The sequence below is a fragment of the Schistocerca nitens genome, chromosome 2, assembly GCF_023898315.1.
Source record: "Schistocerca nitens isolate TAMUIC-IGC-003100 chromosome 2, iqSchNite1.1, whole genome shotgun sequence".
Classification (NCBI taxonomy): domain Eukaryota; kingdom Metazoa; phylum Arthropoda; class Insecta; order Orthoptera; family Acrididae; genus Schistocerca; species Schistocerca nitens.
The window spans coordinates 477,836,384-477,863,990 of record NC_064615.1 but is presented as its reverse complement, the minus strand read 5'-3'; the positions used below and the strand labels follow the sequence as shown (position 1 = coordinate 477,863,990).

Sequence of the window (27,607 nt, the reverse complement as noted above, 5' to 3'; positions counted from 1 at the left end):
AAACATCCTTCCTTAGTGTTCTTTACCTGTAGAAAATATACATGGTACCTCCATTGCCATGGTCTTTAAAGGAAGATGTTCACCAATGTATCCATTGATTGCTCTTTGTTAGCTCTCTCAATTCCCATCTATTATTCCTGACATGAATCAGGAATAACACAAGTAATGCAGTGCCAGGGAACACACATATAGGCAGGCTACAAAAACAGAACTGATCAGAACAGCTTGTGTAGAACGACTAAGGGCACTGGAAAGATATACATGAGAATGAAGCATCTGCTTGATCTCTGCGAAAAGTGTCATTACAAAAACATGTACCACTAAATCAAAATTATGAACACATTGGAACACTTTACTTAATTTGTAAAATGGGCAGTACAAAAGTTAAACAATGTAGCAAAGGCTTCTTGGTTAGTCTTTTCATTTTATTGTTACAAATATTTAACCATATAGGAAGGATACATACAAAATATTTTCATAGCATTGTAAGTGAAATCTATGTATACTGTGGTGGAGTATGAAATGCTCAACAAACACAAGTAAAACACTGGAGTACAAAGTCTGTAGCCTGGTATATGGTATCAATGATCCTCACTGCCTACCGTAATATTTAAGAGCTACAGCAATATGCCAATGAGTCAGGAAATTTCGACATTCACTATTAACATGAAAATATCTATTTCAATTACTGAAGTTGTGTTTACATCAAATACAGCTGGGAGAAGATAAATATGTTAACAATTATAAAATATCAAAACAATAACTTTATTAACAATAGTCAGTAATTAAACAGATTACACTCCTGTAGTGAGAATTATTGTACTGAAGAGTAACAAAACAAAAGGTCTGAAAACATTAAAATGTTGGCTGCAAACCATTCACATTGTTTGTCCTTTTTCTCCATGTCCTTTGCCTATAACACCATGGCAAGCCAACCAGCAATAAGGAGCGATCCTCCAATGGGTGTAAGTCTTCGCAATTCATCTTTACCAGTTAACGCATGGTAGTAGCATGTTCCGCAGAACAACAGCATGCCGGTTAAGAGCAAACTGCCACTCTACAAATGCAAAAATCCAAAGATTAATACACCACAAACATACATTTTAAGCCAAAACAACGACACCAAAATACATAAAATTCTTATTTAATTCTCCATGAGGATATCTCTTTGCTCCCTTGTAAAACTATATAACAGAAAGAAATTCAAAGAAAGTTTAATATAACGCAGTAAAAAAATATCACTCTTCGTAACTGCAGTGCCCGAAACCAAGTGTAATGAACAATATAAGAAATTTCCGAAGAAAAATTCTTCCAAAAGAAGAGGGGAAAAATGAGGGTTGTGGCATAAAATAGCTGACTACTGTATCTTTGAATATACTGGGTGAACTACAACCCTATGAGTGATAGCCAAGAAGTTTTAATTATCTCAAAAAATTAGGGGGGGGGGGAGGTTGCAGAATTTAATGTTTGTTCATTTGCTGGTACATTTTTCCAGTGCGGAAGCACCATTGTGTCTATATTTTCTTTAGAAACAATAAATTGCAAAACTTTTGCCACCGACCCGCCCCCCCCCCCAAAAAAAAAGAGATTAGAAGAGGAGTTAAACTTGAATTGGGTATATTAGGGTTATTGGAAGTGCAGCAAGAACATAAAAGCCAAGCAGGATTAGAATCACGATGATTCATAGAATGGTCACCTTTCTTTTCCGAAACAGCCAACAGATCAAGACTGCTGCAAAAATGCATTTGGAAGCAATCTGGAGTTTACGCATGTCAACACTGTCCAGAAGCGATAACAGCATGACACATGTTCTGGTACCACACTATTCCAATTAAACTAACGTTAATTCAATTAGCAAACTGAAGGGCAATGCAATGAATTATGGATATGATGAAACCAAACATACATAGAAACTGAATGTTGCTACTTCCTATGATCCTGAAATTCGTACATTGCTATCGTTGCAATGCAAGATTGTGCCTGGTCTTGACTTTTTTACTGTTACTCAATATTTGCTATCAGTTAACTGAAGCTGGGTGGATACATGGAGGGGAAAAAAAAGAATCCCAGATTTCCCACTTAAAAATGCACTTTTCCCCCCACATGAAAATACACTTCTTCCAAGGTGAAAAACACACATTTTTCCACAGTAAGAGGCAATATACTTTCCCTTGGAGCTATAAAAGTATTAATTCTCTGAATGGTAAAGGTTTTAAAAGCATGGAACTTCAGAGAACAAAAAACTTGGCATAAAAAGTTTTGATTGTGATGTGCAGCAACATTTACGCTGCATATTTTTCTATTCATATTGCGGCAGTATAGATTCGAAACAGCACATTAGTTTCCGAAGCACTGAAATCGAGATTAACATACACTTTTGTTAAGTCAATCATAGCTCATGTCACGTGATCTCACAGGCCAATGACGGCAGATATTCAGAGCACAGGACACATGACGTAGACAGCCAACAGCAACATCACTTAAGTAGCGTGAACACACAAATGGGAAAAGTAAATTGTTTAAATTTAAGTATGTGGTGTAGGTACAAGAAAAGTTAAGCTTTCACATATATGGTAGTGTTGGTCTTTAAGACTAGTAAGCTACATGAAAAGCTAAGTTTCCATATATAATAATGGTCTTCTTTTGTGTGTGTTACACTTTCAGGTACATCACACAAATCTGCCAGGTCTGGTGTTCTGGGCTAGAAATTCTTCTAAGTGGCTAGTCCTCAAGGTCTTAAGTTTTGAATGAGAGTCAAAGGCTCTGTGATTTAAGAAATTTATTGCACATTCGCATACTTAACATAATTCCATCTTGCGTAAAAGGAAATTTACTTTGAAACTAACGTTTTTCGAAGCACCATTCGCAATATTTTCCTGCGACCTGTTACAAATACCTTCATTCAGCAGTTGCCAGAGAGTGCCAGATAGTATTAAGAGATCTTAAATGACATCATAAAAGAAAGAGGATATTCCCAGAGCACTGAAATTTCATAAACCATACTAAAATGCATAATTCGGCTTAAAGTGCAAATTCATATGCCCAGAGTCACAATGAAGTAGGCCCCAACCTAACATTAAGCTTTTCAGTGCGTTTTCGGGATGCATATTTTCTTGGAGTACCACTACTGTATTCTCATGTTTGGTTCTTAGTTATGGAATATCATCATACGTACCAGATGATGAAAACTTGCACTTGAAATTCAGCGAACTGTTGAAATTAGCCAATGGTATGGTGTGGAATGAAACACTTCGCTTCTAATACACTGATTGCCTCTGAGGAAAAGATTAGCAAAACAACAAAAATAATTTCATTGTTGTGCAAGCCGACTGACTGCCAAAAATGTGGAAATAAAATCAGGAAACAAACCAATAACTATGTTAGCCTTCCGCTATTATGTGAATGTATTTTAATTCACTTGATAGCTTCCAACCACATAAATTTGTTGTGTTTTAATTTGATGTGAGAAGTATTGGGTTGGTGTGTTTTGGGAAAGAAGACCAGACAGCGAGGTCATCGGTCTCATCGGATTAGGCAAGGACAGGGAAGGAAGTCGGCTGTGCCCTTTGAAAGGAACCATCCCGGCATTTGCCTGGAGCGATTTCGGGAAATCACGGAAAACCTGAATCAGGATGGCCGGATGCGGGATTGAACAGTCGTCCTCCCGAATGCGAGTCCAGTGTCTAACCACTGCGCCACCTCGCTCGGTCCAGTGAGAAGTGTAAATGAAAAGGAAAACAGCAAAATCACTAAATATAAACGCAGCTTACATGGAGACTAGCCCACTCCACACTACAACTCAGACTACTATGTGCATGCGCGAATTTGGCAGCTTGGGCGCGCCAGAAAAATTTTTCCCAGTAGCATCTGACTGCTTGTTGCTATTGCTGATACAGCTAAAGACCACACTTCAAGTAGCCCAAAGAGGGAGAAAGTACTGCCCATACGCAACTCAACTGCTCAAATGAACATAATGTAAACAGTTGTGACGTCACGCTCGTCGGCAGGTGTTTAATATTATGAAGTATTCCACTGTCTTTGTCCTTTGACACATTTAGCTGTTTATCAGTTCTTACAAGTCAAAATTACAAAAATTTAACTGAAGAATGACACGACAAATTACAGGAATTCTAAAAAATTCCCATGTTTTTCCCAGTTTTCTCCAGGGTGAAAAAATTCCCGGGCTTTTTTCAGATTTCCTGGTTGTCTCTGAGCGTATACACCCTGTGAAGACAGTCAACCGTTTTGAAAGTGGAAGAGAATACAAAAGTTTCAAAGATAGAAAAAGCATAAGAACTGTCTTTGTATCTTATTTCCTATAGCACCTGTACTCAAAATGAGTGGATATGAAATGCATCTGTTCTCCATTTCAGGAGCGGCCCAAACGTATGCTGGCAGTAGCTCTAAAATGCCTCAGGGAATGGCTACCTCGTTATAACAACCCATATATGTAACAGTACTTCAAAACCAGCCCCAACAAAGGTTACGGCACACCATGCATGCATTGCACAATTCTTGGGGTGCTGGGGGAACTGTGAGAAGTGTGCGACAACTCAGAGACACATCGAAGGTGGGCATCACTAATGTGATGACACTGACTCAGGAGGAAGAAGAGCCAATAGATTTCACAGATACATGGAATGTAGAAATATTGGGGCTTAATGAAGGAAGAAAGTGAGGGAAGGATACACATTTTATTGGAGTAGCAGACAACAGGCCAAAAAATGGAGTGGGTATAATAGAAAAACCAACCCTAGAAGAATACATAAGTGACAGGATGATGACGATTTGCCTGATGACAAGTAATGGAATGAAAAGCTTCATCCAAGTACAGGGTGACAATTACTGAACTATATGAAAAAAACCACATAAATTAAGTTACAAACTATGGCATGCACACACTTCATTCAACATGTAAACGTTACTACAGATAATCGGATTTAGGTTATGAGATGTTCGATATGTGGCACAAATGGTTCAAATGGCTCTGAGCACTCTGGGACTTAACATCTGATGTCATCAGCCCCCTTGACTTAGAACTACTTAAACCTAACTAACCTAAGGACATCACACACATCCATGCCCGAGGCAAGATTAGAACTTGCGACCGTAGCAGCAGTGTGGTCCGGAGTGAAGTGCCTAGAACTGCGCGCCCACAGCGGCCGGTGATGTGGCACAGAGGAATAGCAAAACTCTGCACAACTCACTGAACTGTCGGAACACAGATACTGTTGATGGCCTCTTGAATGGCTGTTTTCAGCTCAGCAAAGGTTTTGGGGTTATTGTTGTACACCTTATCTTTAATGTTGCCCTTCAAAAAGGAGTGGCATGTGTTCAGATCTGGAGAATGTGGTGGCCAATCAAGGCCCATGCCAGTGACCTCTGGGTACCCCAGAGCCAGAATGCGGTCCTCAAAGTGGTCCTCCAGGATATCAAACACTCTCCTACTTCGATAGCATCAAGCTCCATCTTGCATGAACCACTTCTTGTTAAAATCAGGGTAACTTTGGATAATGAAGGTGAAAACAACTTCCAAAACCTTCATGTATCATTCGGTAGTCAGTGTCATCAAGGAGTATTGACTGATTATTCCGTGACTGGATATTGCACACCGGACAGTCATCCATTGAGGGTGAAGAAACTTCTCAATAACAAAATGCCAATTCTTAGTCCTCCAAATGCGCCAATTTTGCTTATTGACGAACACATCCAAATTAACATGGGCTTCATCGCTAAACCAAACCACAGTAATTCTCTTCACACATTGCGGCCAACTGAGCAGATTGAAAGTCCTAACGCGAACTGTTCAGAGACTATTTTATTTCATACAGTTCAATAATTGTCACTCTGTATATGCACCACAGACAGAAAATAAAAGACCAGAACACTGAGGAATTCCTAGTGAAATTAGCATATGGAATTAAGGATGCGGAAGTGATGGTAACGGGCAACATAACTGCACAAGTTGCAATGGGAAGACTAGTATGGGAAAAAGTGTGGAAAGAGAGAAATTGGCTGATTTTTGCAAAGGAAATGAATGGTGTGATTGTGGGAAACAGTGTCTCAGGAAGAAAAATAATCAAAGGATGACAAGAATGGGAGGGGGCAGAAAAGGACAAACACAGCAATTTACTTTCTGGTGGAAGCACAACATCACTGACAGTTGAAGGATTTAATCGCATTCGCAGGAGAAGCTTTTGGTGGAGACCATTGGGTAGTGGTGACAAAGATAAGAATGGGTAAAATGAAAGGTAGAAAGGGGGGAAGAAATGGAAGAGTAGAAACTAAAATGATATGAAGGTACAAGCAAAGTTCAGTGAGCTTAAAATCCCAAGCACTGAATGGTCAAGTGTGGAAGAGGAATTGCGGTAATTCAAATAGGCATTTGTAAACACTGCAGAGAACACCTGTGGCAGAATATCTAAGGGCGAAAGATAAGGAGACACCACAGTGGAATGAACAGCTGAAGGAAGCAGTAAAAGAAAAGAAGGAAGCCGAGCATGAATGGATCAGAGATAAAAAGGAAGAAAGTAAAAGGTTCAAATGGCTCTGAGCACTATGGGACTCAACATCTTAGGTCATAAGTCCCCTAGAACTTAGAACTACTTAAACCTAACTAACCTAAGGACATCACACACACCCATGCCCGAGGCAGGATTCGAACCTGCGACCGTAGCAGTCCCGCGGTTCCGGACTGCAGCGCCAGAAAGAGTAAAAGGAAATACCTGGTAAGTAAAAAGAAGTTTACGAAAGAGGTAGCAGGAGACTAGAGGAAAAGTTGGGAGGAATTCATATGAAAATTGGAAACAATGTTATCAACAGTATAAGTACCAGGAATAAGATAATGGAAAGCACTTATCAAAAGCTGGTGAAAAACTGAAAAGTATGGCTAGTAATGGAACCAGAGGAGCTATGGAAAAGATGAAAAGAGTACTTTGACAAAGTATTAAATGTGAAACAGGAGTAGAGGTATGGCAGGGAGACCTAGGCTTGCAAGAAGTGAAAGATATTACAATGTTAGAAGCAAAATTAGAAGCTAGAGGAATGAGAACAGGAAAGACCCTGGAGTAGATGAAATAAGTGTGGAAATTATTAAGGCAGATGGACCTACTGGGTTACAATGGTTGTACAGAATGCTAACATGCATATGGACTCAAATGTGTTCCTGAAGAATGGGGAAGGGAATAATTCCAGTGTTCAAGAAGGGAGATGGCAAAGTATGTGACATAACTATTGAGGGATTACACTCACACCACAAATACCAAAAATAATGGATAGCATACTGGAAAGATGATTGAGGGAAAATGTGGAATGTTGGTTGGAAGAAGAATGGTATGGCTTTCAATATGGGCACATCTAGAGCAGACCATAACTTCAGTATGAGTTAGTTGATGAAAAGGCACTGGAGGTATGGGAAAGACCTGGTGATGACTTTTCTTTACTTAAGTGCAGACTTACAATAGTGTCCTCAGGTAAGAGATTGAAGAGAAAGGGAGTTGGAAAATGAATAGCTGAATACTTCAAGCAATGTATGATAAAAGCATCAGCTAGGGCCAGACACAAGTTGGAAGAACAGACCAGTTTAAGAATGTCACTGGGTTGAGACAAGCATGGTGCCAGCATTATTATTTATAATGGTGATGGTTGAAATTGTTAGAGAGGCAAATGAAGCTCATAGAGAAAGGAAGACAAAGAAATTCCTACTTGCAAGTGTGGGGAACCACCAATAAGGATGTAATGAAAGAATAGGCATCTTAAATGCACGGAACGAAAAACTGTCGAGCAAAGTAAGACTATGGTGGTAACCAGAGGAGAGAAAGAAGGCGAGGAACAAACTAATATTAAATGACAGGATGTGGAAAATGTGAATAATTTTAAATATCTAAGAAGTGTGCTAATGGAGAATGCAAGAATGGAGGAAGAAGTTAACAAGGGATACAACAGAGCACTGCATTTCACCAGCATGTGAAGGGCTTAGTCTGGGGAAGGGAGGTGCCACTGAAGTGTAAGGAAGTACGGTACATGACATACCCATGCTGTCATATGTATCAGAGACCTGGACAATGACAATAAGAGAGGAGAGTAGAATCCAAGCCAGTGAAATGAAATTCCATGTTAGGGACAATAAGGAGAGAGACTGAGAAATGAAGATATTGGAAACAAACCTGGAATAGAAAAGCTGAATTAGAGAATAACAGGGTAAAATGGCAAGAACATGTAAAAATGGGAGAGAAGAATACCAAAACAAATGAGGAGACCCATGTTTGAAGGCAAAAACAATCACGAAATGTGACTGGATGTTGTCTCTTATTGATAGCCAGAAAGTAAACAGCTAGCCCGAAGATGGCATGCGCATGAGCTGATGATGGGTGGGCACAATCGAGTGATCGGTGGTCTTTCGGGGGGAAAGTATGAATGCTGAATGAAAACAAGAATATCTACATCTACATTTATACTCCGCAAGCCACCCAACGGTGTTTGGCGGAGGGCACTTTACGTGCCACTGTCATTACCTCCCTTTCCTGTTCCAGTCACGTATGGTTTGCGGGAAGAACGACTGTCTGAAAGCCTCCATGCGCGCTCTAATCTCCCTAATTTTACATTCGTGATCTCCTCGGGAGGTATAAGTAGGGGGAAGCAATATATTCGATACCTCATCCAGAAACGCACCCTCTCGAAACCTGGACACCAAGCTACACCGCAATGCAGAGCGCCTCTCTTGCAGAGTCTGCCACTTGAGTTTATTAAACATCTCCGTAACGCTATCATGGTTACCAAATAACCCTGTGACGAAACGCACCGCTCTTCTTTGGATCTTCTCTATCTCCTCCGTCAAGCCGATCTGGTACGGATCCCACACTGATGAGCAATACTCAAGTATAGGTCGAACGAGTGTTTTGTAAGCCACCTCCTTTGTTGATGGACTACATTTTCTAAGCACTCTCCCAATGAATCTCAACCTGGTACCCGCCTTACCAACAATTAATTTTATATGATCATTCCACTTCAAATCGTTCCGCACGCATACTCCCAGATATTTTACAGAAGTAACTGCTACCAGTGTTTGTTCCGCTATCATATAATCATACAATAAAGGATCCTTCTTTCTACGTATTCGCAATACATTACATTTGTCTATGTTAAGGGACAGTTGCCACTCCCTGCACCAAGTGCCTATCCGCTGCAGATCTTCCTGCATTTCGCTACAATTTTCTAATGCTGCAACTTCTCTGTATACTACAGCATCATCTGCGAAAAGCCACATGCAACTTCTGACACTATCTACTAGGTCATTTATATATATTGTGAAAAGCAATGGTCCCATAACACTCCCCTGTGGCACGCCAGAGGTTACCTTAACTCTCCATTGATAACAACATGCTGTGTTCTGTTTGCTAAAAACTCTTCAATCCAGCCACACAGCTGGTCTGATATTCCGTAGGCTCTTACTTTGTTTATCAGGCGACAGTGCGGAACTGTATTGAACGCATTCTGGAAGTCAAGAAAAATAGCATCTACCTGGGAGCCTGTATCTAATATTTTCTGAGTCTCATGAACAAATAAAGCGAGTTGGGTCTCACAAGATCACTGTTTCCGGAATCCATGTTGATTCCTACATAGTAGATTCTGGGTTTCCAAAAATGACATGATACTCGAGCAAAAAACATGTTCTAAAATTCTACAACAGATCGACGTCAGAGATATAGGTCTATAGTTTTGCGCATCTGCTCGACGACCCTTCTTGAAGACTGGGACTACCTGTGCTCTTTTCCAATCATTTGGAACCCTCCGTTCCTCTAGAGACTTGCGGTACACGGCTGTTAGAAGGGGGGCAAGTTCTTTCGCGTACTCTGTATAGAATCAAATTGGTATCCCGTCAGGTCCAGTGAACTTTGCTCTGTTCAGTGATTCCAATTGCTTTTCTATTCCTTGGACACTTATTTCGATGTCAGCCATTTTTTCGTTTGTGCGAGGATTTAGAGAAGGAACTGCAGTGCAGTCTTTCTCTGCGAAACAGCTTTGGAAAAAGGTGTTTAGTATTTCAGCTTTACGCGTGTCATCCTCTGTTTCAATGCCATCATCATCCCGGAGTGTCTGGATATGCTGTTTCGAGCCACTTACTGATTTAACGTAAGACCAAAACTTCCTAGGATTTTCTGTCAAGTTGGTACATAGAATTTTACTTTCGAATTCACTGAACGCTTCACGCATAGCCCTCCTTACGCTAACTTTGACATCGTTTAGCTTCTGTTTGTCTGACAGATTTTGGCTGCGTTTAAACTTGGAGTGAAGCTCTCTTTGCTTTCGCAGTAGTTTCCTAACTTTGTTGTTGTACCACGGTGGGTTTTTCCCGTCCCTCACAGTTTTACTCGGCACGTACCTGTCTAAAACGCATTTTACGATTGCCTTGAACTTTTTCCATAAACACTCAACATTGTCAGTGTCGGAACAGAAATTTTCATTTTGATCTGTTAGGTAGTCTGATATCTGCCTTCTATTACTCTTGCTAAACAGATAAACCTTCCTCCCTTTTTTTATATTCCTATTAACTTCCATATTCAGGGATGCTGCAACAGCCTTATGATCACTGATTCCCTGTTCTGCACATACAGAGTCGAAAAGTTCGGGTCTGTTTGTTATTAGTAGGTCCAAGATGTTATCTCCACGAGTCGGTTCTCTGTTTAATTGCTCGAGGTAACTTTCGGATAGTGCACTCAGAATAATGTCACTTGATGCTCTGTCCCTACCACCCGTCCTAAACATCTGAGTGTCCCAGTCTATATCTGGTAAATTGAAATCTCCACCTAAGACTATAACATGCTGAGAAAATTTATGTGAAATGTATTCCAAATTTTCTCTCAGTTGTTCTGCCACTAATGCTGCTGAGTCGGGAGGTCGGTAAAAGGAGCCAATTATTAACCTAGCTCGGTTGTTGAGTGTAACCTCCACCCATAATAATTCACAGGAACTATCCACTTCTACTTCTCTACAGGATAAACTACTACTAACAGCGACGAACACTCCACCACCGGTTGCATGCAATCTATCCTTTCTAAATACCGTCTGTACCTTTGTAAAAAATTCGGCAGAATTTATCTCTGGCTTCAGCCAGCTTTCTGTACCTTAACGATTTCAGCTTCGGTGCTTTCTATCAGCGCTTGAAGTTCCGGTACTTTACCAACGCAGCTTCGACAGTTTACAATTACAATACCGATTGCTGCTTGGTCCCCGCATGTCCTGACTTTGACCCGCACCAGTTGAGGCTGTTGCCCTTTCTGTACTTGCCCAAGGCCATCTAACCTAAAAAACTGCCCAGCCCACGCCACACAACCCCTGCTACCCGTGTAGCCGCTTGCTGCGTGTAGTGGAGTCCTGACCTATCCAGTGGAACCCGAAACCCCACCACCCTATGGCGCAAGTCGAGGAATCTGCAGCCCACATGGTCGCAGAACCGTCTCAGCCTCTGATTCAGACCCTCCACTCGGCTCTGTACCAAAGGTCCGCAGTTAGTCCTGTCGACAATGCTGCAGATGGTGAGCTCTGCTTTCATCCTGCTAGCGAGACTGGCAGTCTTCACCAAATCAGATAGCCGCCGGAAGCCAGAGAGGATTTCCTCCGATCCATAGCGACACATATCATTGGTGCCGACATGAGCGACCACCTGCAGATGGGTGCACCCTGTACCCTTCATGGCATCCGGAAGGACCCTATCCACATCTGGAATGACTCCCCCCGGTATGCATACGGAGTGCACATTGGTTTTCTTCCCCTCTCTTGCTGCCATTTCCCTAAGGGGCCCCATTATGCGCCTGACGTTGGAGCTCCCAACTACCAGTAAGCCCACCCTCTGTGACCGCCCGGATCTTGCAGACTGAGGGGCAACCTCTGGAACAGGACAAGCAGCCATGTCAGGCCGAAGATCAGTATCAGCCTGAGACAGAGCCTGAAACCGGTTCGTCAGACAAACTGGAGAGGCCTTCCGTTCAACCCTCCGGAATATCTTTCACCCCTTGCCACACCCCGAGACGACCTCCCACTCTACCACAGATGAGGGATCAGTCTCAATGCGGGCAGTATCCCGGGCAAGCACATTCGTAGTCCGATCGGGGGATGCGTGGGACGAGCTGGCCGTCCCCGACAAACCCCCATCCGGACCCCCACAGTGATGCCCATTGGCAACAGCCTCAAGCTGTGTGACCGAAGCCAACACTGCCTGAAGCTGGGAGCGAAGGGATGCCAACTCAGCCTGCATCCGAACACAGCAGTTTCAGTCCCTATCCATGCTAAAAACTGTTGTGCAAAGAACGTCTGAACTAATCAATAGAGAGTGCAAACAAATCTACACAAAATTTAAACGGTTATTAAAATACAAGATTGCCTAGTAAATGCAGTAATGCTGCTACTTGCGCACTGCTGACACACTGCTCGGCGGTGGAAGGAGACTACGCGATTTTACACTATTCAGGTACTAAAACGCGATGCTACAACTCTCAAATACTATAATACGCCCAAAATTTATGAATTAAACAATGCAGGTACCAAAAACACGCAAAGAAATTAAGAATTAAACTATGTAACAAATGAGTGAGCTAGGAGTATACGACTTGCTGCTGCAGCTGCTTATCCAACAGCGGCAGGGAGCACATATCGGGGTAATAATTACAAAAACATTTTGAAAAATGATACATAGAATATAACAATGACAGTTGAAACTTATTTTCATTAGTAATGCCCATAAGTTATGCTAACTGGAAAGAAACTCTTGAACCAAGGGTGTTTTAACGACCTGCAAGAAGACCACTGGATGTGTATATGAGGGTTGTCCAGAAAGTAAAGAACATTTTGACGTAACTAAATAAAAACAGAAGATATAAGCAAGCTTTGTAAATAAAGTTATAGTCATTATAGTCACTTACTCTATAAGTAGTCATCACAGCTGTCAAGGCACTTATTGCAACTTGGGACAATTTTTTTTTATTTCCATGTTTTACTCCTTTACTGCAAAAGTCGCTGCTTGTTTGAGGTCTCCATTGCTTGCAAACTCTTTGCCACCCAAAAATTCCTTTAGTTTCACGAAAAAGTGAGATCACTTGCACAATGAAGTTCTTGCTGTGTTTATGCTGATGATTTAATGACTGTTGGGCTCCCACACAGATCTTCATTGTGCACACTATTTCTTCCCCAATTAAACATAATGCTCAATTTCCTCGGTGAAGACCTGTTCATTGCACTATTACCACATACATTCCTTATTTGCCTATAAAATTTGATAGGCCAAATATTTTGTGCATTCAAAAGCCGAATGACACCACACACATGGCAGAATTTTCCAACGGTTGGCAACAAAACTTGGGTCACACTGAGACAGGGTGAGGAGCTGTAAAGACATTTGTGACTGCGTTTGTGTGGGCAGAGGGTGAGGTGGGGTGGGGTGGGGGCTCACCACCGGGCATGGCGCACAATCTTTCTTTACTTTATGGACAGCCCTTGTGTTACGGCAAAGGAGCAGATCTGCTTACAGTGTCCTCTACGTAAACCACACAACTCAGATTTTTTTAAAAACCTTACACATTAAAAGAATCCAAGACTGTATTGAATTTTGATACTTTTTAAAATTATAGTTAATATTTGACATCTAACTTAGGTAGTCGAAATTTGCCACGCCAAAATTCTAAGGTACTGTAACTTTGTTTGTTGAATAAGGGTTTAATGTGGAAAGCAAATAATAGATCACATAATTTCAACCTCCTGTAAGATGTTTACAGTGTCATCTCTGTTTTCTCAATGTACAATTTTTAAGTTACTTGGAAGATTGGTGATGAAATGCCTATGCTCATGAAACTGAGTACTTAAGGTGGATTTTGAGCTAGAAAATCTGAGCTGTTCTTTAAACATGGTACTAAAGTTCCTGCCAGCATGAAACAATGATTGCAAGTGGTACAATACAACCTGGTTGCATTGTATTTGGAACAAGTAGAGTATTCTCTGAGCCTATGCTTTGTAACAACTTTACCAGCATAGAGGTAAGCTGATTCAATATCTTTGGAGTGCAACTGCCTTCTGATCTTTTTTGAAACATTGCCAAAATTTGGAATTTAATGATACATGGTACCAGCAGCATTGATGAGGGTGCTAGCCACTGGATTAGCTTCCTTATCTTTCGGAGAATACCCCGATAATACCATTCATGAACTCACTGTTATAACCATTTTTATGGGCTATCTACTTTATAATAAGAACATGTTAACAGACGCTTCCTCTGACAATGGGACCCTACGGAGCCTGCATATAAATGACCTGAAGGCTAATGTCTTGTGCTTGATAGAGCGGTTGGAGGAGTTGTGAATCACTATGTCAGTGGTGATTACCTTTCTGCAAATAACAAATCCGACTTTGGTACCCCAAATCTACCACAACTCAACCTAAGAACCAAGTCCAAGAGCTTGAGTATATCACTGGGCCCATGAACACATTGAAGATGCAGTGGTACAGTTTAAAGACTGTATGAATGCTATACATATCGATAAACTAAGTAGGTTACTTAATAAGGGGCACCAGATTGTTAAGCCAGGATGTCACTGAGTGTGGTTCTGATTTGTATCTTAGGGTGTGCAGTCTTTCTGATATTAATTTCAGTGAGAAAGAAACAATATTTTTAGAAAAAGGAATGTCCTACAACATTAATAATTTCAACACTTTAATAATGTGACCAATCAACAACAGATCAGTTCGTTGATCTCCCACATTGTCTCCTCACTTGATGGTGTCAATATAGCCACAGGTGAAAGTAATGAAGCAGCTGTTAGCCTAAGTAACGTAACTGAGAGAGGTTGTACGTAATACAATGGTTCTGTTTTAGTCAAGGAACAACTTACAGTAAAGGGGCTATTTTGGATAGTATCAACAAAAAAACTCTATAAGCATCAAGCACTAATTGCCCAGTCAGACAAGGGAAAACAGACATTATTTTATGTGAAAATCATTATGTGAATACAGTGCAATGCTTCTTAACAGATTTTGGAATTATTAAGTCTAATCTAGATCCTATGAATAGATATTTGACCAGTTTTAAAGAGATTCTTAATACAACCAATACATTTCGAAATCCATTCAGTAAGAAGAACACTGCTCCTATGAAACTGGCAGGACCAAGACTCCAGGCTTTGACTAAGTCCATTAAGTTGATTTTCCAGTTTGTCCAATTGTTAATGCCTGTACGGGGTTGGGATCGCAGAGTACCTCAACAGCTATATCGCCACCTGATTTGCTCGAACATTTGCAACATTGGATGGTTAGTTAATAAACTTTCATACCTCCAGGAACTAATCTGGTCTCTCTCTTTTTATGTCTTGCAATGGTATCCCCCTTATCACACTTTCTTGCCAATATATTCATGACAGCTTCCGAGTCTAATGCCATAATTTACTTTCCAACATATGCTAGCAAGATCATACCTCAGTATAGATACATAGCTGACATTCCTGTTCTTTTCAACGGGTAACACAAGAAATGTCAGTTTGTGAGAGAGTTGAATTGTTACACAATGAGAATTCAATTTACTGCTCAGCAGAATTGCGGGGAGGGGGAGGGTAGAGTATGTGAAATCATCACGATACCAGGATCTTAATATTAATTTAAATTGGACTTGATATTTACAGAAGGCAATCACCACTGACATACTGATTCACAGCTCTTCTGATCACTCTAATAAGTACTAGGCTTCAGCCTTCATGTTGCTTCTACACAGGCTCCATAATGTCTCGTTGTCAAAGGAAGCCTTCAACAGAGTGCAAAATTACACAGTACACTGCCTATAAAACTGGTCATGACAGATTGTCAATAGTATTAATAAAGGTATCCACAGAGAGATAAAGAAAGATAACCCAATGGCTAGCTTGCTTATCAATGCTGATAGTCCGAAGACCACTGGTACCACATATCATAAAACGCGGCATTTTGACAATATTTCAGGAATGATCGCAATATAGTTGTGCTCCAAAAATATTGAACAGGCATTCTTCATTACCGCCAATGTTGGTACAAAGTAAAGACACACAGAGTACGCCACTCGTTCCAAATATAATACAACTGAGGTGCATTGTATCATTTGCTATGACTGACCCACATGGTGCAATGGACAAATTGGCAGGAGCTTTAGTGCCACATTTACAGAACATTTTGGGGTTTCTAGCTCAAAGCCTGGCTTCAGTACTCACTTCTGGGAGCAGAAAGATTCCATAACCAATCTCCCTAGTAACGTAAAACATTTTACTTAAAGAAAACAGGGGTCACACTTTAAAAATTTTACTAGATTTTGAAATTAGGCGATCCGTTAGTATTTTCAACACCAAATCCTAAATTGACAGACAGTTATAGCACCACATTTTGACTGCCTATGTTAGATGATGTAATACTCTGTTGTTCTTTTACATAGCCCCTTCCTCCTGGGCTTCTCCCTTTTCCTCCCCTCCCCACATTCTATGTCCCACCATAATTATCCTAGTTTTTTGTACATATTCATTGCAAATACAATTTTAAAAAATTCTCAAGTTTCCTTAAAAAAGCACCAGTATGCACTACAGTCTTTGATTCTTTTAATTGCATAAAGTTTTCAAAAGTAAAACAGCTTCAAGACTTTGTAACTAAAAGTCTAAGAAGCTGACCTTGCCCAGGGTATTGGACAGGTCACAGATGGCAGTTAGTGAATGTTCCATTATATATGGTGGACAGCTGCAAGTACAGAATAAGCAGTTCCAGACCAAGGCAAAACAAAATCAAATCCACTTTGCGTCTGTCTTGTAGCAAGTGACAAAGTGGTCAGCATCTGTTCACCAGTGGCACATTTTAAATTTATATTCTGGAACTAACCTTTCCCATCTTAACACTATGAGTTCACTAAATGACTCTACTCAATCCCACCTGATTCCAGATACAATCATCATGGAGCATTTCGATAATCAAATATTACCCCAGGTGGTCAATCCACCATGAGTATTACTGAAGCAACTGGTCTTTCAGATTCTGGGACAGCCAGGCTAGAATGCAAGGCAATTAATCAGAGGAAGTTGGGGTCCTCCGGCCAACTTAAAACCAAAACAAATACATTTTTTGCAACACTTAACATACAAACACTTTTGCAACCAAGTAACCTTTATAAGTTGGAAAATACATTAAAAGAACAGAAGATTCACATTTTGGCACTTCAAGAAACATAACTGATGGTCAATAACACCAAAGATTTAGGCAATTCTCATCTTTTTAAGAGTAAAATTGATAAAAGAATGCTCAATAATACACCACTCTGGGAGTTGCTTTTGCAGTGTCCAAATATATTTTAAATTCAATAACAGATGTAAAACCCATTAATGATAAGACTTATGACAATTTCTGTTACAAGCGTGAATAGAGCATACACTTTCATTAATGCCCATATGCCAGTCAATGAGGATAACCATAAAACACCTGAAGAAATTAATAAAGCTTGGGAAATGTTTGAAAGCATCGTCTCGAAAATTCCCTCAAACCATGTTAAAGTTTTAATGGATGATTTTAATGCTCAATTTGGTACAGAGAAAAAGTATAAGAAAACAGTAGGTGGATTTCCTGCACGTAAATGGACAAACAAATATGGCCAAAGATTTGTTGAAACATGCAAAAATTTTAACCTTAAAAGTCATGTAAAAAAAAAAGTTTCTAAACAAAAAAACTTTGTGGGCACCCAACACATTTATTGGGGTATTTAAAATCGATCAAGTAGTAATTTCATACCCTAATTACAAAGAAATTTTAAATGTCCCAGTTAGAAAAGGAACTAATACTGATTCTGGCCACTATTTAATGTGAATAAAAATAAGAGTTCAACCTCAAAAACTCTTCAAAACAGAAAATGTTATCCCCAAATTTGATAGTGCTACAATAACCCCACCTCTAACAAGCGAAATTGAAAAACAATCCAACAATTGGCAAAGTCTAAAAGAAAAGTTCATCAAAACAGCACAAAATTTAATTCCACTTTGAAAGAAACAAAAATATTCTTAGAGGATTGCAGATTGTGAAGGCGCAAGGCATTCAAAAATTGGAATAGTAACAAAACTGAAAATACATACAACACTTTCCTAACGGGGGGGGGGGGGGGGGGGGGGGGATCTAAATTACTCCGGCAGATTAAAAGAAACTACGAAAATGCTCAACATTTAGAAATCAAAACACTTCCAAAGGAACAATACAAGAAACTTTTCTGAAACACTCAAAACAAAATTAACAAGTTACCAACCTCAAAGTCTTTGCTTCAAAAATGAAAATGGCACTTTGGCTCTTAGCAACCAGGAAAATTGAAAGATACTTGCAAATTATTTTGAAAAACTAATAAACTGTCCAGAACCAAATTCAAATGTTTGTTAATTCCTAAGGGACCAAACAGCAAACTAATAACACCAACCTTAACTCTAAAGAAATTGAGATAACTAAACAAATTATGATACTTAAAAACAATGAAGCATCTGGAGAAAACAGTATAATTGCATAACTACTAAAATCAGCTGGACTTGACACTATAAGACATAACTCAGCTAATAGGACATACCTGGCAAACTGAGAAAATACCTGAGGGCTGGAAAACTGCCCTAATTCACCTACTGCATTAAAAAGGGGGTAGAACCAATGTTAATAATTACCAAAGAATCTCTCTTCTGCAGGTCACGTACGAAATTATCTCGCAGTGTTTACTTGACCGAGACCAAGAACAATTATAACCTAAAATTGGTGAGTACCAAGCAGGTTTAGACCACAGAAATCCTGTATGGAAAAAAATTCTTAAATTGAAACTAATCCTTAGGCACCAAAGGATATCTAGTAACAATATTGTATGTACATTTGTGGATTTTAAGAAGGCCTATGACTAAGTTGATTGTGAATTTCTTTTCCAAATTTTAAAGGAACAAGGGCTAGATTATAGAACTAACAGTGATTAAGTGAACTTTAACTGATACTAGATCTAAAGTTAAATTCCTGGGAGGAATTTCTGATTCATTTGATATAAAGACTGGTGTTAGACAGCGAGATGGACTCTCCCCACTATTGTTTAACTATGTTTTGGGAAACGTAATTACAGAATGGCGAGAGCAAAAGCCGAGTCAAAATATAAATCAGTCAACCAGATTAGGTAGAAGTAATATTACGGTAGATTGACTCACCTTTGCAAATGATCTGGCAATTTTAACTAGGGATATTACCACAGCTCAAAAACCAACTGCAATTCTTAAAGAATTGTAGAAAAAGTAATCATTCAGAAAAATGGAATATATGACATGTAACATACAAGCACCAAAGTTTCTAAGCACGAAATATGGAAAAATAAGAAGGGTTTCTCAATTTAAATACTTGCGGGAAATCATACAGGAAATCAGTCTAGAAAAAACTTCAAATGAAGTTCGCTGTCAAAAATGCATCGTAGTCAAACCTGAATGTCTTTAATTTTAAACAGAAAGAGGGATATTGAAAAAAAATTCAAAACAAAGAAAGATTATGGGGAAAATATTTGGCCCCAAAATTACTGATGGAGAAACTTATATGCTGAGAAGTTAAGGAAATAGAAGAATACACAAACATACATGGTGACATGAGAAAATGAAGACTTAAAATTTTATGGGTACATTAAAAGAATGGCACCCACCACACTGACAAAACAAATAGCAAATTCTAAAACAACAGAAGGAAGGCCAAAACTGAGCTAATTAAATGGATCGCTGAGATTAAGGACGATCTTAATGTAGCGGTATAATAAAGGATTCAGACAAAAGATATGTAATTGGAAAGTTGGTCAGAGGGAAATTAGAAAATGGACTGGAACATCATGGTCTGACGAAAGAAAGAGACTTCATTAAACAGACTTCATTCTGAATGGATGAAACAAATTTGGACACAAAGGATAGCTAACCATTAAAAGCAACATTGATTGCTTGCACCTTTCATGGTCCTATTGGGCCCATATGTGAACAATGATGATGATGATAATAATAATAATAATAATAAAACAATACTTTGAACATTTTTACAAAACAATAACTTCGCAATTTTAAAGTTTTTCAAAGTTGTAAGGTTTATTTAGGCCTTTAGGGGGCACTGTCAGCAGATCTGTCCCTTTTCCATAATATATGCAGCCGATGGTCCTCTTGTAAGACGGTAAATGCCCACAGTTCAAGAATTTCTTTTAGGGTACCAGAACTTACGGGCATTATTACTGAAAATAATCAATTGTAACTTATGTTCTATGTCTTGTTTTTCAAAAAGTATTTGTATTTGTTATCCCTATATTCCTTGTTCTCGTTTACCATTCATGCATTACCTCAAAAGACCAACAATCATTCGGTTGTGTCAGTTCATCATCAGCGCATGCACAAGCATCACATTCTGCAAATGCATATAGACTGGAGGGGCAGTAAATGTGTTTTTCAGGTTCAACTTTTCTGTCAACAGCTATTTAGTCGATGCATTTTGTCCAGCTTACTTAGAATTTCCCTCCATTTTACTGCAACTACTCCTTGGTGTTTTAAGCTAGCTGAAAATGGGGTCTTAAAAGTATTTCATATATTTTTGCCACATCAGTGGATCAGTAGGGTATAATTTGTTTATGCCCCATCCACCATACTGGAATGATATCCATGCATCTGGCTGTTTTATTCAATGGCTGTCCCGAATTCGAGACTTGATCTGGCATACAGTTTTAATCTGCCAGGAATGTTTTTGATACATTGGGGCACATTTCATCTGTTTCCAATGTTCATATCCCATACACCTCTTTTAATAGAACGATTCTTATACAAAAAGTATCACAAATAGAATTTTTTCATAAGTTCTTAGTTATCCAAATATAATGTTTTGTGATGAAAGTATATTTAGGCATTATCAGCAAGGCATTATTATTCAATTCTCTGATTTTGTAACTGCTGCTCTTGTACTAAAAATACACTTATTTCTTTTTTTGAGATGCAAATGTTGTAAGATGGCATAGAGAATTACCTCCAAAAATCAAAGCTGCACTGCACTTAGATGGTGGAAAGTGTGGTGAATTCCAAAATAACACGGAAGCAAACTAACAGATGAAAATATCAAAGTCATAGACTGATTATCAAATGTGCATATTCAAGTAGTCGACACATTTTTCACCTGTAATAGTAGTCAAAGCATGTTTTTTAACTTCTTTATTATCTTTGAACTGGATTTTCACAAGAATAAAATAAAACTTTAATCTGAGATACAGTCGTCTGGATATCCAACAAAATTGACAAATTTTTCGGGTCAACTTTAATGTTGGATAACTCAGTAATTATTTGACTCATCAAGATGCCACTTGCTGAACCTTATGGTATGTATTCATCATTTGGATTTGCAGCTCTTGTGTCTTTCGTGTTTGCAGTTAAAATTGTTGGATGTAAGGTCTGTCAGCTATGGAAAAAACGATGTTTTGCGTAACTGGAACACCTCATCACACCCAACAATCTTATGATATGTAGGGTAGCTGAAATGAGGAAAAAATTAGCATAAAAGTGTCATTCTATCATAAGGTACAAGAAGTCCAAACATTATCCAAATTTGTCATGACGAAATTCATGATCTACTTGGACAGCAAACTATGATAAATTTGGTGTACACTGAGCACATGTACAAACAACTAGAATGTTTTATCTAAAAAGTTGAGCATAATCATCCAGTTTCAGTATGGAAGTTCCTTTAGATCGTAACCAACAACGATGAAAACTCGTTTGTCAAAATATGGAAAAAATGGCCTTCTCAAAAGCATAGATGATGGTCTCACTGAACACCCTGTCTATCTGCAACTTGGCATGGTTTCATGTAAGACCCAAACAAATATCCTGAAAAAAATTCATTAACGATTAGAGAATGTGAACTAGGGACCCTTACGCCACTTGACATGGAATGGCCTTCTATCCTACAAATTAAATCAGCCAAGATAAATGTACTGTTACAGAGAAGAGGAATACAGTTAGAAATTGAATGGACAGCTTTGAGGCAGGAGGCAGTAAAGGAAGTAGAGGATCCACTAAATAAAAAAATAAGGTCGGTTAGAAACCCTTGTGTATCACAGGTGACAGTGAATTTAACTGATGAAAGAAGAAACTATAAAAATGCATCAAATGAAACAGACAGAAAACAGTACAAATGTCCAAAACATGAGACCGAAAAGTGCAAAACGGCAAAGCAGAAATGGCAAGAGAACACAAGCCACCTTGGCTACAGAAACCTGTGTAACTAGGGGAAAGATAGATACCACCTATAGGAAAATTAAAGAGGCCTTTACATAAAAAGTATATGAACATCAACAGCTCCAATGGGAAACCAGTACTACACAGAGGACAAACTATAACAAGGAAGGAATATATTGGTAGACTATACAAGGGAAACGAACCTGAAGGTGATGCTGTAAAAAGGGAAGACAAGGTAGATGAAGATGTACAAGACAGGCAAAATACCTTCAGACTTCAAGAAAACTCTAATAATTCCGATTCCGCAGAAGGCAGGTACTGCCAGGTGTATATATTAAAAAGCAATCAGTGTAATAAAATATACTTATAAAACACTGCCACAAATTATTTACAAAAGAAGTGGTAGAAACCAATAAGGGGAAGATCTGCCCAGATGTATGGTCTAATGATGCAATACTGACCCAATAACTTATCTCAGAACATAGCATTTGAAGAGAGAGAAAACTTGTGATAACACTGATTGGAATACACACTTTGAAATTCTGACAGTAGCAGAGGTAAAGCACGGGGAGTGAAAGGTTATACACAACTTGTATAGAAGCCAGATACAGCAATTGAAGCACATGTTAAGAAGACAGTGAGACACAGTTCCCACTAATCCCAACAATATTAAATCTACACACTGAGCAAGCATTACAAGAAACTGAAGAACAATTTGGAGAAGAAATTGAGTTCAGGGAGAAGAAATAAAAACTGAGGTTTGTCAATGACACTTTAACATTGACACTAACACTGAAGAAACTGCAAAAAGGTGGGAATTTAAGGAGATGGGACCTGGATAAACTGAAAGAACCAAAGGTTGTACAGAGTTTCAGGAAGAGCATAAGGGAACAATTGACAGGAATGGGGGAAAGAAATACAGTAGAAGAAGAATGGGTAGCTTTGAGGGATGAAGTAGTGAAGGCAGCAGAGGATCAAGTAGGTAAAAAGACGAGGGCTAGTAGAAATCCTTGGGTAACAGAAGAAATATTGAATTTAATTGATGAAAGGAGAAAATATAAAAATGCAGTAAATGAAGCAGGCAAAAAGGAATACAAACGTCTCAGAAATGAGATCGACAGGAAGTGCAAAATGGCTAAGCAGGAATGGCTAGAGGACAAATGTAAGGATGTAGAGGCTTGTCTCACTAGGGGTAAGATAGATACTGCCTACAGGAAAATTAAAGAGACCTTTGGAGAGAAGAGAACCACTTGTATGAATATCAAGAGCTCGGATGGCAACCCAGTTCTAAGCAAAGAAGGGAAGGCAGAAAGGTGGAAGGAGTATATAGAGGGTCTATACAAGGGCGATGTACTTGAGGACAATATTATGGAAATGGAAGAGGATGTAGATGAAGATGAAATGGGAGATACGATACTGCGTGAAGAGTTTGAAAGAGCACTGAAAGACCTGAGTCGAAACAAGGCCCCCGGAGTAGACAACATTCCATTGGAACTACTGACGGCCTTGGGAGAGCCAGTCCTGACAAAACTCTACCATCTGGTGAGCAAGATGTATGAAACAGGCGAAATACCCTCAGACTTCGAGAAGAATATAATAATTCCAATCCCAAAGAAAGCAGGTGTTGACAGATGTGAGAATTACCGAACAATCAGTTTAATAAGCCACAGCTGCAAAACACTAACACGAATTCTTTACAGACGAATGGAAAAACTAGTAGAAGCCGACCTCGGGGAAGATCAGTTTGGATTCCGTAGAAATACTGGAACACGTGAGGCAATACTGACCTTACGACTTATCTTAGAAGAAAGATTAAGGAAAGGCAAACCTACATTTCTAGCATTTGTAGACTTAGAGAAAGCTTTTGACAATGTTGACTGGAATACTCTCTTTCAAATTCTAAAAGTGGCAGGGGTAAAATACAGGGAACAAAAGGCTATTTACAATTTGTACAGAAACCAGATGGCAGTTATAAGAGTTGAGGGACATGAAAGGGAAGCAGTGGTTGGGAAGGGAGTAAGACAGGGTTGTAGCCTCTCCCCGATGTTATTCAATCTGTATATTGAGCAAGCAGTAAAGGAAACAAAAGAAAAATTCGGAGTAGGTATTAAAATCCATGGAGAAGAAATAAAAACTTTGAGGTTCGCCGATGACATTGTAATTCTGTCAGAGACAGCAAAGGACTTGGAAGAGCAGTTGAACGGAATGGATGGTGTCTTGAAGGGAGGATATAAGATGAACATCAACAAAAGAAAAACGAGGATAATGGAATGTAGTCTAATTAAGTCGGGTGATGTTGAGGGTATTAGATTAGGAAATGAGACACTTAAAGTAGTAAAGGAGTTTTGCTATTTGGGGAGCAAAATAACTGATGATGGTCGAAGTAGAGAGGATATAAAATGTAGACTGGCAATGGCAAGGAAAGCGTTTCTGAAGAAGAGAAATTTGTTAACATCGAGTATAGATTTAAGTGTCAGGAAGTCATTTCTGAAAGTATTTGTATGGAGTGTAGCCATGTATGGAAGTGAAACATGGACGGTAAATAGTTTGGACAAGAAGAGAATAGAAGCTTTCGAAATGTGGTGCTACAGAAGAATGCTGAAGATTAGATGGGTAGATCACATAACTAATGAGGAGGTACTGAATAGGATTGGGGAGAAGAGGAGTTTGTGGCACAACTTGACCAGAAGAAGGGATCGGTTGGTAGGACATGTTCTGAGGCATCAAGGGATCACCAATTTAGTATTGGAGGGCAGCGTGGAGGGTAAAAATCGTAGGGGGAGACCAAGAGATGAATACACTAAGCAGATTCAGAAGGATGTAGATTGCAGTAGGTACTGGGAGATGAAGAAGCTCGCACAGAATAGAATAGCATGGAGAGCTGCATCAAACCAGTCTCAGGACTGAAGACCACAACAACAACAACTTTAATTCTGCAACGTGACACAAGGACTTGGAAGAGAAGATTACATAATTGGCAGTAAGGGTAATGGAATGTAGATTAATTAAATCAGTGGCACACAGCATTAGATTAGGCAGTTAGATGCTATAAGTAGTAAATGAGTTTTGGTATTTGGGCAGTAAAATAACTGATGATGGCAGAATTAGAGAGGGTATAAAATGTAGACTTAATGACAAGAAAAGTGTTTCTGTACAAGAGAAATTTGTTAACACTGATTATAAATTTAAGAACTACAAAGACTTTTCTGGAGGCACTTGTCTGCAGCATAGCCGTGTACGAAAATGAAACATCAACAACAAGCAGTGTAGACAAAAAGAAATGGAAACTTCTGAAATGTGGTGCTACATAAGAAAGCTGATGACTAGATAGATAGATCGCATACCTGATAAAGTACTGAATAGAACTGAGCAGAAAAGAAATTTGTGGCATAATTTGATTAAAGTAAGGACCAGTTGATAGGGCACATTCGAGACATCATGGAATCATCTGCTTAGTTTTGGAAAGTAGAGTGGGAGGGAGGGGGACGGAACAGTAAATGGAGACAGGAGAGTGAATACACAAAGCAGCTTCAAATGGTTAAAGATTGCAGTATGCTACTTATTTGGGCGGCTTGCACAGGATAAAGTAGGCCTAATGTGTAGAGCTGGATCAAACCAGTTGTTGGACATGTCAACAGCAAACATCTTTCACATGAGGGTAAGTGTAGCATCCCTCTTTCCAACAGAGTTTCAAACACACAATACTCAGCATAACACAAAAGTTCTTAGGGCATAGGTGTATTTATGTTCAGCTCCTTTTCAGTGTTCTATTTCTAGGAAGATGTATGCCAGACAAACATTTTTATCAGAAAAATGCCTGAAATATATTAAAATGTTACTGTGGTATTCATCTGAAGACCGGTTTGAGGCAGCTCTCCATGCTACTCCACCCTTTGAGAGCCTCATCTCTGAATAACTACTGCAACCTATAGTTTTTTGAATCTGCTTACTGTATTCATCTCGTGGTATTCCTGTAAAATTTTTACTCATCACACTTCTCTCTACTACTAACTTGGCGATCCCTTGAGATCTCAGAATTTGTCCTTTCAACTGACCCCTTCTTTTAGTAAACTTGTACGAGAAATTTCTTTTGTCCTAAATCTATTCAGTAGGCTACGTCCTCATTTAGTCACATTACTTATCCGTGTAACCTTCTCCTTCTGTGTACTTCTTGTCTGGTCTAATTACTGTCCATGTATCATTTCCATAGGCTACCTCATGTCCCCCTCTGAAGACACTGCCCATTCCATTCAACTGCTCTTTGAAGCCCTCTGCTGTCTTTTGTATCAGCAGCAAACCTCAAAACTTTTATTCCTTCTCCTTGAACTTTAATTCCCACTCCAAATTTTTCCTTTTGTTTCCTTTACTGCCCGCTCAAGGTATACTGACTAACTAACATCAGGGACATATGCAACTCACTCCTTCCTCAAACACTGTTTCACATTCATGCTACACGAATCATACGGAAAATTTCATAAATTCGATAGTAAGAAGTAGAGCTAACAATGAAAACGTATTCAAACCAAAACTTACAGTCTTCGGCCACCGGCTAAGGGGTACACCGAATAACGCAAGCGTGTGCAGAAAATGATACCGATTTGCCGTTTCAAAAATCCTCTTCAGATCCTCATTATGTTCCTTGGGATAAATAGCTAAAACAGACCAAAAACGTTACACCTCTATAAGCTCATTTCATATCTAGTGTCTGTAAAATTAGTGTTAGTTAGTTATGTAACTACGTACATAATAAGCAGAAAATTCGAGAGTTTCCTGTACAATACGATCAGACGATCTGTAAAATTTATGTTATGAGACTATAAAATACAAACGCAAAATACATACTATGAGCGCCGTATGCACCAAGTGCAACGGCTGCAGCACCGCACAAGCCTGCGATCCTCACGAAAGAACTACCACCATAGGTATGTTTCCAAATAGGTAGGTCGCACATACTTGGTTTAGGAACAGGTGGCGGTTTTGGGCTACCAGAAAGTGATGAAATCGTTGCGGACGACTGAAATAAAAAAGAACGCTTAATTACATCCATTAAGTTTCCTTTAGAAGATTAGCACGGATTATTTCAAGGATAACGTACAAAATATTTCACATATTCCGTTGTTGTTTTCACGACTGGATTGGTGAAGAACACGTAATTCACTGTATCAGAGAACGTCATTGTTTTTATCTCTCAATTAACAACTCATTTTAACAATGTCACTGTGACATCTACAAACACAATTCGCCGATCATCAAAGAAACTGATCAAATACTCAAAGAAAACCCATTTCGTAGCAAAGAACAAAACAACAACAACACAAAAGATATTGTACACAAATCTAACCACCTTAACTTAAGGCCCGTCCACACGTTACGATATGTCTGCG

At 39.2% G+C, this 27,607-nt stretch overlaps 1 protein-coding gene across 1 annotated transcript; it reads right to left on the bottom strand.

Moving 5' to 3' along the window:
* Positions 1-741: 741 nt before the first annotated feature.
* Positions 742-27,489, bottom strand: LOC126234446 (transmembrane protein 256 homolog). Its single transcript, XM_049943140.1, has 4 exons — positions 27,319-27,489; positions 27,066-27,237; positions 26,757-26,875; positions 742-1,057 (listed from the first exon to the last, which is right to left on the bottom strand). The coding sequence occupies exons 1-4, from the start codon at positions 27,397-27,399 to the stop codon at positions 914-916; spliced, it is 516 nt and encodes a 171-aa protein (XP_049799097.1). The 5' UTR covers positions 27,400-27,489; the 3' UTR covers positions 742-913.
* Positions 27,490-27,607: the final 118 nt, after the last annotated feature.

What these genes read in the sequence shown, in the direction of transcription:
- LOC126234446 (XM_049943140.1), bottom strand. Translation starts at nt 27,399, where the DNA reads ATGACGTTCTCTGATACAGTGAATTACGTGTTCTTCACCAATCCAGTC. An exon ending in TGGTGCATACGGCGCTCATA is followed by an intron (nt 26,876 to 27,065) that starts GTATGTATTTTG and finishes GGTCTGTTTTAG; the next exon opens with CTATTTATCCCAAGGAACAT. An exon ending in TTAGCCGGTGGCCGAAGACT is followed by an intron (nt 1,058 to 26,756) that starts GTAAGTTTTGGT and finishes TTGCATTTGTAG; the next exon opens with AGTGGCAGTTTGCTCTTAAC.